At 37.9% G+C, this 11,728-nt stretch overlaps 1 protein-coding gene across 1 annotated transcript; it reads left to right on the forward strand.

The window, feature by feature from the left end:
• The first annotated feature begins 1,692 nt into the window (after window positions 1-1,692).
• meox1 (mesenchyme homeobox 1) lies at window positions 1,693-8,248 on the forward strand. The gene is made up of 3 exons (XM_026915440.3): window positions 1,693-2,673; window positions 6,806-6,978; window positions 7,613-8,248. Exons 1-3 carry the CDS (start codon window positions 2,193-2,195, stop codon window positions 7,733-7,735), a joined length of 777 nt encoding a protein of 258 aa, XP_026771241.1. The 5' UTR covers window positions 1,693-2,192; the 3' UTR covers window positions 7,736-8,248.
• The last annotated feature ends 3,480 nt before the right edge of the window (window positions 8,249-11,728 follow it).

The raw sequence follows: 11,728 nt of genomic DNA on the forward strand, positions 1-11,728 counted from the left end.
ACCCAGCGTGCCCATACTCCTGCCTCCCATCCACTTCATCTTCCCTTGTGTCATGAAGATGGATCAAACAAAAACATGAAAACACTCTCACTGCCCTGGATCTGCCCTACAAGAGTGACAGCAACAGGTTTCAGTTTGGGGTGATCAACTTATGACTTACATTTACTTTCCCTCCAAAAATGTGTTCACACACACACACACACACACACACACACACACACAGACACACAGACACACACACACACACACACACACACACAGATATACAGCTCTCCCGCAGATGGCCTTCACTAACCACAAATGCTGGGTAACCCCAGACCCCTGCGGTTATGGCTTGGCCCACAATGCCAGTAAAGAGGGGGATGCTTCATGGCTCAGATATTCGCTGGCTAAAGGGAAAGAGAAAAGATTTCAGGCTGACCTCAGCCCCTTCAGGCTCAGCCGAATATTCTGCTGGAGGTGAGGAGAAGGCCGCCTGCACAGAGAGCCAAGGAACAGTATGAGGAAAAATCTGGAGCATCAACCACAATTATTTACAAATAGCAATGTAAACATATAATTTCCATTATTCTCAACAAGCTTGAGCCCCGGAGATGGATTCAAACCTCAAATGTGCTGAAATAACAGAGGAGACCGCACAGCAGCTAAGAGCAATGAGTCAGTATAAACATTCACTAATAACTCGGACTGATAGATGCAGAAACAGAGCTGAAGGCAAAGAATGTGAGGTAATGGTCCAAACTATGTGCAGAAATAACAGTCTGACCACATTCACAAAATGCGCTCACACATTGTGCTTAAACAGTATCATTTTCAGTGATTAACTGTGATTAACACTGATAATCACAATATGCCTCAAATGGTAATGCTCATTCTGGGGGGATGGGGGGGTGGGATTTCTACCATATGCTCTACATAACAAAAAAATATTTATTGTGTCCAAATATTTACACATTACTAAAATAGGTTAGAAAAACACTAATTTTCAGATCTTAGCTAAATGTAATTGGGAAGGGTCTGTAAGCAATATTTTGCACTAAATTGGGAGAAGAAATGTGTTTCACCTTCCAATAATTGCAAATTTTAAGTGTATCTTCAAATTCTGGTAAACCACGTCTGGAGCTTATTACAATTAAAATTGAATTGAAATTACAGACAGAAATAGTACATATTTTAAATAGTCACATTATACATATCTATTCTAGTATTAAATAATGACATCATTCAAATGATTCTGGTGCTTATATTAACAGATGTATGTCTATATATTATCTTTTCTTAAGCTTAAATTTGTGTGGAAAAATTACCATCATGTGATTTTTTTTTTTTTTTTTTTTTTTTTTACATCATTGTGGTGGAAGTCATTTCCCTCTTAGTGCCACTGTTGCCACACACAATATGATCTAGGGGTTGAAACTAAATTGCATACAAATAAAAAAGGATGAAAATGGGGTTTTGAGGAGAACAAAAATGAAACCCCATGTGGGTGTTCGTTTTATATTTTACAGACAATGTTCCTTTAAAAGCTTGTGCCTGGAAATCCCATTAGATGTGCATATAAAATTCCCTCCATGATTAATAGTAGATGAAGCAGGGCTGGGTTGGAGGGTACCAACATGTGGCCTGCAGGACTCCTCCTCTGCAAGCTCACGTTACACTCCATAAACTTGCCACTCTTTCCCACCTAAGCGTTTAAAAGGGAGGTGGGATCACTTGACAGGAATGCCTCAGAACTGTGAGAGTGGCCCATGCAGCTGGGAGTGGATACAGTGGGTTAACCTTAATGCTGAATGAGAGGGTGTGAGAGTGTGGGCCACAACTTCTTCACACACAACACTTTCAGAGAGCACAGGACTGAGAGAGAGAGAGAGAGAGAGATAGAGAAAGGCAGAGAAAGAGATGCTGCAGTAACACCACTGCTGGAGGGTGCTTGACCTCACACTTTGTGTTAAGTTATAGACCAACACTCCGAAGCAGTGGAAGAGAAGTTTTGCGAGTGAGTGTGTGATTTGTCAGGATTGACTCCGCAAAATGACGATGTGTGTGTGAAAACAAACGCTAAAGTGGACGTTTCCCACACAGACTTGTGTCAGCGCCAGCCAGCTGCCTCACTGAGGGACTTCTGCTTTACACTGGGTGTGTGTGGTGGTGTTTGTGTGTGAGTGACTTCAAACCTTCATTTCTGATTCAGCATGGATCAACCAGCTAGCAGCTGCATGCGGAGCTCTCATCCTGGCAGTGCTCTTTGGGGATGTGCCAGAGCCCCTCACCCTGCCAGTGTCTCCGGAGGCGGTCTACAGCCCTACCAGCAGGCCTCCTTCTCCCTGCATCAGAAACCCGACTTCCTGGCCTACACAGACTTCTCCAGCTCGTGCCTGGTGCCAGCGCCTCACTCATACCCACGAGACGAGAGACTGTACCAGGAGGCGCAAGGCGTATACCAGCGGGCAGAGTGGCAGTTCAGCCCATGTGAGCCACGTGGCAGGGGCCAGGAGCCATGCCATCCAGCTGCCGTGACAGTCGGAGCAGCCGGAGGAACAGACATGGGCAGTGCAGGAGCAGACAGGCTGCCCGAGACAGTGACACCAGGGCTAGAAGGAGATTACTCACCTCAGAGCATAGCCACAACTGATACAGAGAAGAAGAGCTGCAAGAGGAAACGAGAACTCACAGGTGAGTCCTATGTAATGGAAAGCTAACTGTGTGTCAGTTCCGATACGAAGAATAACTCACTGAAAAACAGGTGAATTATCAAGTGTTATGCAAAATCCCTGATCAACATTTCATGTGATCAGTACTACTCTGAAACATAATCAATATATTGCTGTGGAAAGATTTGTATGTTAACATTTCACAGTGTCAAACAGCAACACATGATATTTTTAACACTGAACACATTACAGTCATATGTGTATTTATGTCCTCAAGGCTTATATAAAATCAACTACACACAAAGATTCTCATATAAATTCTGATATACTAGCAATATGCTTCTTAGGTTTCACATTATTTGTTAGAAGATGTATAGCAATTTTATATGTTCAAAACAACATATTTTGCAGTAGATGACTGCTTCTAAAATGAATATTATATGTTAAATCAAACCTCTAGACAGGAAATTGAAATAGATTTTACACAAATAAATGCAGTGATGCAATTGCAATGTAATATATATTTTCAGCTCTGGAAGATAATTCTGTTGATTTTTTTTAATTTGCTGTGAATACCTAAATTCAAAATTTATATTTGACTGAAACTAAAATGGACAACCTTTAAATTATCACTAAAACTACTGTATATTGTAAATGATAAACACTTTTTTTTAAACAGAACATAAAGTTATTGTTATTGCATTATGTTTTGTTTATCTAAATTCCATAATGGTCTTCCATAAGGAAGTAATTATTTCACAATGCACTAAAGAAATAACAAACAATGTTAGGCTTTAACAATGAGAATATTGCACCTGCTAGAAGAAAACACTGAATAAGACTATATATTTACATCTTCACACGTAATGCCCCAGGCTTTGACATTTTTACAGGAAAAGAAAATTACTAAATTTACAGAAATAGACATAGCAGATGACCCATAAAACATAAATCTTTATATATTATTATTCCACAGTTTCCTTCTATTGTTTAAATTCTTAGGCACTTAGGTAATGCTCAGATGCCCACCGCATTGTTTCCACACAATATCTATATTTTGTTTTTGTCACATATACAAGTATATAAGATCATTATTATGCTTCAAGTGTGCCAATTAATGAACTGACCTAAAAATAATACATACACAGCCATAAAGAAGACAGTCAAAGCTAAATATAAAACAGCAGCCTATGGATCGAATTATTGAATTAATCTGATGGAAACAGTGATACAGTGAGTCACTTCACCTGTGTTAATAATCATGAAACTTATACTAATCCTCTGACATGCACATTTATAATGAGTTTAATATTACTAAACTGATATTTAAAAAAATATATAGAAGAGGTTTGGAACAATTATTTCTAGTTGTCTTATTGTTTCTTCTCTGTTTGGAAAGTAGAAATGTCTGGTGTTAATGTATCATCATATGGAACCCGATTACCGGACTGTAAATTTCAGTGATCCCCATGGTTATGGTTAATAAAATCCGGAAATGATTAAATCTATATAATAGCTGCAGAAGTGAGCTTTTTGCACACTTCCAATTACGTGCTTTTCTGAGCGAAGGAAAATAGAACGTCAAAGTTTGTGGCACATCTGGAGCAGGCATTAATTTCAACTTCACTGTGGAAACTGAGACAGGGCAGCCTTTCTGGAATAAAGGAAACGTTCTCAAAGATAAATATATTTCCCAAATAGCGCTTGAGTGGTTTTGTAATTCAGTGGCCAAAAAGGCAAGATAATATCCTTTTCTCTCTCTGAAACAATTGTGAGTGGTTTGTAGAAATGATTAGACAAACTCCATCCTGAAGTTTTCTATCTCCTCAATACATCCATGCCTTAAGACTTCATATGCAATATAAATATCTACTGTCTCTCTTTTGGAGTTACCTTAATGTAACCCTCGCTCACTAACAGTAGAAACATGCCAGACCACATCTGTAATATAACTTCCATATGATTCCACTCCTGCATTCTTACCTACTGACATTTTCCTGTCATTAAGCGGTAACAGAATCCTCACTGAACACACTCTGGAAATGACTGAAGGAAAATGCACCATTCTAAAATTTATCCAGAGTTAAAATCAAAATATTCCACATACATATGTATATGACTGCTTTGCATATACATGAAAAAAGAAAATGTCGAGAACAAAATCAATAGGTCACACTGTGTGAAGTGGTAAGTGCTGACAAGTTAATCATTCCCAGCTCTGTTTGTATTTTCATTGGGTTTGCACATCATGTGACAACAAAACACTTACTGATTGTACGTAATTGTTATCAGATATATTATTTTCTAAAAACAATTTCATCATTCCAGTATCACAAGGTGATTTTAATTTTAGGTGACAGTGAAATGAAAGATAAGGGATATAAAAGGGGTAAATAAACAGCAAAATAACTGATTCATAGATCGTAAAATGCTTGGGTAGAATTGTAGAAAAATGTAAAATTTTTTCTTACTACCCCTTATTTTCAGGATCCCTGCTTCTCATATTACTTTAAGTATTTTCAAAATCTTACGCAACACAGCTTTATGTTGTAGAAGAAAACTTGTAATAGTGGCTTTAAATGCATGCTGCAAAACCAATTGACCGCTGTTATTTTGTTGACTTAACTTGCAGACTTATTTTGGGTTCATTTGGACCAACAATTTGAGAGCATGCCAAATGTCGTTTGTCCTCCAGGCTCCCTGCTGAGGTTAGGGCTGTTCACTAAAACTTTATAGGCTTTTGCTGGGGAAATTTATTGGAGACTGTTTGGTGGACACGCACACACATACACATGTGCATACTATGCCAGGTGTTTCTCCCCAACCTGCTACCACATGTCCATGTACTACTTGTGGCAGTGTGTTTAAACGAATGGGATTCTAATTATAATAATAATGCACTCTCTTAGGGCAACACAGATTGCCATATAAGAATGTTCCTCTGCTGGCTCTCCGCACTCACATCTGCCCGTATGACTGCAGTCTATTTCACAGTCTGACTGTGTGGATCTGGCAAACACCAACCACAAATTCTCACTTTGACAAATTATAGACTTCTTGCAGAGTTTGCATCACTTCTTGGTGGCGCTACTGATGCTGAACTATGATTCAAGAGTTAATTGAGTTTGTAAGGTTTGGATGGTGCAAACAATTTATTTGACCAACCAATTCGTTTATAACGGAAAGTGTTCAACCTGCCATGTCCTCACACGCTGTTTTAAGTATTTTATAGACAGCTTGACAAAAGTCAGAGTCTCCACTTTCCCACTCCATAGCAAACTAAATTTTCTGTTTCTGCTCCATTGTGGGTTGTCAGATTATGTTGAATTACTGTGACAAGGAGTGCAGAGGGCATGAAAAGAACAGACTTCACACACACCACACACACACACACACACACACACACACACGTGTTTGGATATAATTATTAATGAAGCTAAGTAATTGCTCTACCTACACCTAAACGTAACCTTAATCTCAGTAACTAAAGGACACTTTTTAGCTCTAGTTTTTTTTTTAAGTAAAAGGTTTAGTAAAAAAACAAAATAAAAAACAAAACAAAAAACAAAAACAACAACAACAAAATGTTTTCCTTACTGAGATCAGACAAATTTCCTCATTTATCCTATCCTTGTGGGGACATTTGGATTTGGTCCCCACCAATATATAAAAAACATGTTCACACACACAATAACACACACAGAGAAAGACACACACTTCAGCTGTACCCATCCAACTCTTTGTTCTTTTAGTAGCAATTTTAACAATGTTTCGGTGCATTCCTTCTTAATGCGAGTCCTCTGTGGCCTGTTTGGCATGCTCCCTACCACCTTGACACACTATAACTTGGTTCTATGACTCCTCTGATCTTCCTGCACCTCTGTGGAAGTGTGTGGCCTGGACGGGTCACAACAACCAGTAAATATATCGTAAAGTGGGAGTCCTTTAAACATAATATGTGAAATGGAGGTCAGCCATTAGTATATATTTTAATGTATCACCCATTTTTGTAGAAAAGTCCATGTAGTACCAAATGTTGTTCAGAAATTTAAATGGGAAAGTCACAACACACATGCATATTTTAAAGAAATTACTCATTATGAAATCTGTAACACCTGAGCCTTAATGACTTTTCCCCGACCTGTATATTTCAGATATCCAGGACTCCGGATTTAAGCCTGACTCAAACTGCAAGGCAAGGAAGGAAAGGACAGCCTTCACTAAGGAGCAGCTGAGAGAGCTGGAGGCTGAGTTCACTCATCACAACTACCTGACCCGCCTGCGCCGCTATGAAATTGCCGTTAACTTGGATCTCACCGAGAGACAGGTACAACACTTTCACCTGTTTTGTACTACCATATAATCCATGATTTTTTTCCCTCAACAGCTATGCATTTTGCATAAATCAGACTGAATTAAATGAAACATTAGTGACACTCATAAAGCCACACTTAGCCCTGTCCTAGATGGCTTTCCCAGGCCCACACACATGTACATATACTTGAACACAAATACACACAAGCTAAGCTAGATCCCAAAACAGCTCCAGAATCATTCTCAATTCCTCTGCAACTCTGTCTCCATATCTCAACCCCCAATATATTTGATATTTCTTGGCCTTATGCCACATTTTTTCTCTCAAATAAATGGCAGACAGATTGAGAAAAGGGAATATACTTTAAAATAGTGTGGGAACAGATGGCCTAAGCTGCTGTTTGTCCATGGGTCATGCTGAGAGAGAAGAGTTATAACTTGTGCTCCTCTGTGTTTAGTCACCAAAACAATTAGATTGTAAGTTACTTTATTACTAAAAACACATACCATTTGGTACGTAAGAAAATAAAAATGATTCCATCTCAGTATGAAATGTGTGTGCTGGTGTTTAGTAACTTATGACTCCAAATATAATATTTAAAATGAATACCAATGCTGTTTATAGTAATGATGACTGTTCTCCATAGGTAAAGGTGTGGTTTCAGAACAGACGTATGAAATGGAAGAGGGTGAAAGGTGGTCAGCCTGCTTCCCCTCATGACCTGGAAGCAGATGAGTTGGATTCTGCAGCCTCACCCAGCTCTGAGTGATGACCTTGACTTCCACCTTCACTTAGAGACACATCCAGGGATCCCAGGCTGCTACAGAGGAGCCATAAATATGAAACGAAATTAACATGATGTCAGGTTTTCCACCAGTCTCTTCACACATTCAGATAAACTGTTTCATGGAGGGAATTTTTTTTTTGGATGGACAGCATTCTCAAGGGCCATTGGTGTGGACATGCTACTAAAGTGAAACTCACATATTTACATTATCCACTTACAAACTGTGAAATTCATACCAGAGAATATATTTGTCAAACATAAATTTGATCCATATTCATTGTTCAAGTTGTGTTTAATAGCTTTCACCTCCAGTGATGACAGTGGCAGATACAGTGGCAGAAGCTTGAAAGCCGCCAGTTACAGGATCACAGGATCCCTCATAATCTGAGGATTGCTCATCCGATGCCAATGCACCAGGCCCCAATGTTACATTTCTTTGTTTTTATTATAAGTCTTGCTGTCAAGTTGTTCTTAGAATATACTTTTTCTATTGAACAGTTGTTTTCAATCATTGTTGTACCTCTTTTGTTCCATTGAATGTAATGAAATTGATAAAACACAGATGTTGCATATTGAAAAATGCAAAAAGTTAATAAATCACTTAAAAATGGAAACAATTGCAAATGCTGAATTATAATTTGAAATCATAAAGCCATCCTTCTTGGCTTTCAGTAAGACACTCTTTATGTTCTGGCATTATTGTTCAGTAGTCTGGACTCCATAAGTACAATCTCTTAAACTTTTTAGACAAATGTATATTTCAAATGTTTGAAGAAATAGAAATTTAAAAATGATTTATAGTTCACAAAGGACACTACTACAACTTTATGCCTCATGCTTCTTGTGCCAAGAATGACATTTAAAGTAATATATTATCCATTTTCATGTATGAGCTGAGGATACAGTTGGATGTGTGCTATGGATTTTTAAGTCTTCCATCATTTATGACAAATAACTTTTTCTAGGGATGATCATTTGCAAGTGTGAGATATTGGAATTTGTTATGGCTAATATATGCTGCAGCATGTATTAGCTCTGTGGTTGGTCTACTCCTTTTAACTGAATACAGAATAAGTGTGTAAGTGCATAAAAGGTACCTGCCTGAGGGCTCTATCTCTACCTGAGTGTTAAATTGTCTCTACATACATTTGGCTTCAAACGTAGACTTGGCCCTGATTCTAGTTTTAACGGAAGCATCTGGTTGGATACAAGAATTGATCCGAGCCCTGACTGGAATTCAGACAAGCCCATGTGGGAGTCTGACACACACCAGAAGTCTGGCGGCTGACCACTGGCGTAGGGCTGAGGAGAAGGGAAAAAATAGGTGGGTATGGGTGCAAAGATGACTTCTCAAGTGCAGGATGTTGTTGTAGCAGGTAGCCAGTCATCTAATTTCCTGCTTCCCAAAGAAAACAGTGGTAAAGCATCCAGCGTCCAGTGGCTTTACAATAGTGGGCCTATACTGAAGCCGTCCAACCAAACAAAACCTGGAGAGGTGAGTGGCCTCTGTGCTGGATTGGAGTAGGAATGGTTCCAAACTCGCCCACAGTAGGACCTAACTCATCCAGCACTCCTGACCCCAGCCAACCACAGCTGCTCTTAGCCCATCCTTCTGTACTTCCTCTGCATTCCACTCTTATGAGCACTATTATTGTATTAGAGGTAATGGCTGTCAAAATAAACTCTACACATAAAGCATAATTATAGTATTAGGGCTCCTAATGAAAATGGACATATAGTGGGTAGCGGTTCATTTACACCTATGACATTTTCAAAAATAAATAATCTTGTCTGAAAACATATATTAGATTTCCTTTTACAAGGATGTTAAATCGAATATGTTTAAACAAGGGATAGCTTTTTTCATTACCGAACGAATTTGAAGAGAACAAAGAACTAAGATACATAAACAATAGCATATGCTTACAATTTATTTAGGCAATTAACATGACAGTTTAAACAGTTCAAAAAGCAGATATTTATACTGCATAATCATTCACTGAATTAGGTTAGTCATAACAGAAGGAAGATAACTATACATTGTGTGATTTATCAGAAATATTTTTCCATTTGTCACTTGATAATAGTAGAAAATAATAATAATTAAAAAAAACCCTGACATTATAGGGACAAAAAATAATAATTTGTCAGAGAGTATATGATGATGGAAGCTAACTTCACTTAGTGACCTTTTTTAAACTGCTTAAAGACATGTGTGAATACAGGGTTCGTGAATATGTTTTTTTCTGTCACCACTGAAATGAATATGCACACAAAACCACTTTTGTCCATACTTGGGTAAGTACCAGGTGACTTCAACTTTAAGTGGCATTTCCATATAAGGAGAATAAATTATTTCTGAAAGCACCTTCTAACTGCTTTTATGTTTAAAAACATTTGCACATACTGGAGAGAGGAAAGGTTATCCTGTTTTGATCGTGTAGCAATTATATAAATGATAAATGCTGTGTCATTAAAACAGCATGAGATAAAAAAGCAAAAAATATTTAAATTGATATAACGCTTTTGTAAAAGCAGTTAATTTCTAAACAAAGTGTCTTGGTTTTGGGCCATTCAGTAAGGCCACTAGTGGGTTGAGCAGTGAGATTTGCAGGCTGTAATTGTTCATAACAATTCATTGATTCATTAAGGCACCCTGAGACTTTTTCAATAACCAGTCATCCCAGCACATGCTAAGGGTGTTCATTCATTCATTCATTCATTCATTCATTCATCTTTAGTAACCTGGTAATACCTTGCAGAACTGGAGCCTATCCCTGGAACACTGGGCACAAGGTGGGAATACACCCTGGATTGAATGCCAGTCTATTGCAGGGCAAGCAGTAAAAGTATTATTACATTTATTCATTCCAGTCCAAGCACAGAACTAAGCATGTGCAAATTATGGTCAATATATTTATTGTTCTTATAATTACAAATAAAGTGGAAATATCTAGTGAAGATGATGAAATGTTATTGTAGAAACAATGTGATCAGTGCAAGTCTATCATACAACTAAGACAAAAAGCATTTGGAAAAAACAAGTACTGTGCTAATCTCATTGACTGTGTTCACATCTCTCCTGTCAGTCATATTAAAGACACACCCCCATCTATACTGCTCAGAAATGCAAACATGCTGGAATTAAGGGATAATGGACAACAATCCAAATAGTGCTGTAGGGAAAAACACTATCTGCTGCAACACATTTTAATGACTCCAAAATAAATGAAATAAAGCTGCTTTTCCAAGATAGAGAAACCAGCTGAGCAAGAAGGGGATGAAGCTGGACATTTCTATATATTTTGTCTAGGCAATGTGATTATTAAGGCAATTATTAATTATAGCATCTAGTAAACTGTTCAGATTAATAACCACATTATAGTTTTTATAGCTTTAGTTTTATAAAAGTTATATGGATTATGTAGATGGAGATTATGGAAGGTTAGCTTACAAGCTACTGATCTAACATGAACAAACTCCATCAGCCACTGCAGATTCTTGGAGGTGGGTTGAGAAGTCAACATTAATTCTAATGTTTTCATACTTTACCTTGTAACTGCCAGAGCCCAAATTCTACTCAAATCTAACTCCTTTAACTCAATGCCCATTTAACTCCAGATCCAGCCAAATGTCCCATCTTGCACCTGGACAATGACTAAACAATGTAATACTGTAGAATACTGCTTACTAGTCAAGACAATTGTCTGACCTGAACTTCCATGAAATTGAATTTCACATATTGAAGTCAAAATTGAAGGCGAAAAGCCCCATAAAGCAAGAAACAGATTTGGCAGAACATCAGCATAGCAAATACGCAGCACTGTGATATTTATTGGTTTCAGACTTCAGAAAGATGTGAGATTTGTTCCTGATTTTCTTTCTTATGTCTAACTATTCTATAGGTAATGGCCTCTTGGGTCCAAAAGAGGTTTGTGTAAGCCTACTTCATCATGAATGTTTCTATTACTCAGC

Source organism: Pangasianodon hypophthalmus, chromosome 12, assembly GCF_027358585.1.
Source record: "Pangasianodon hypophthalmus isolate fPanHyp1 chromosome 12, fPanHyp1.pri, whole genome shotgun sequence".
NCBI lineage: Eukaryota > Metazoa > Chordata > Actinopteri > Siluriformes > Pangasiidae > Pangasianodon > Pangasianodon hypophthalmus.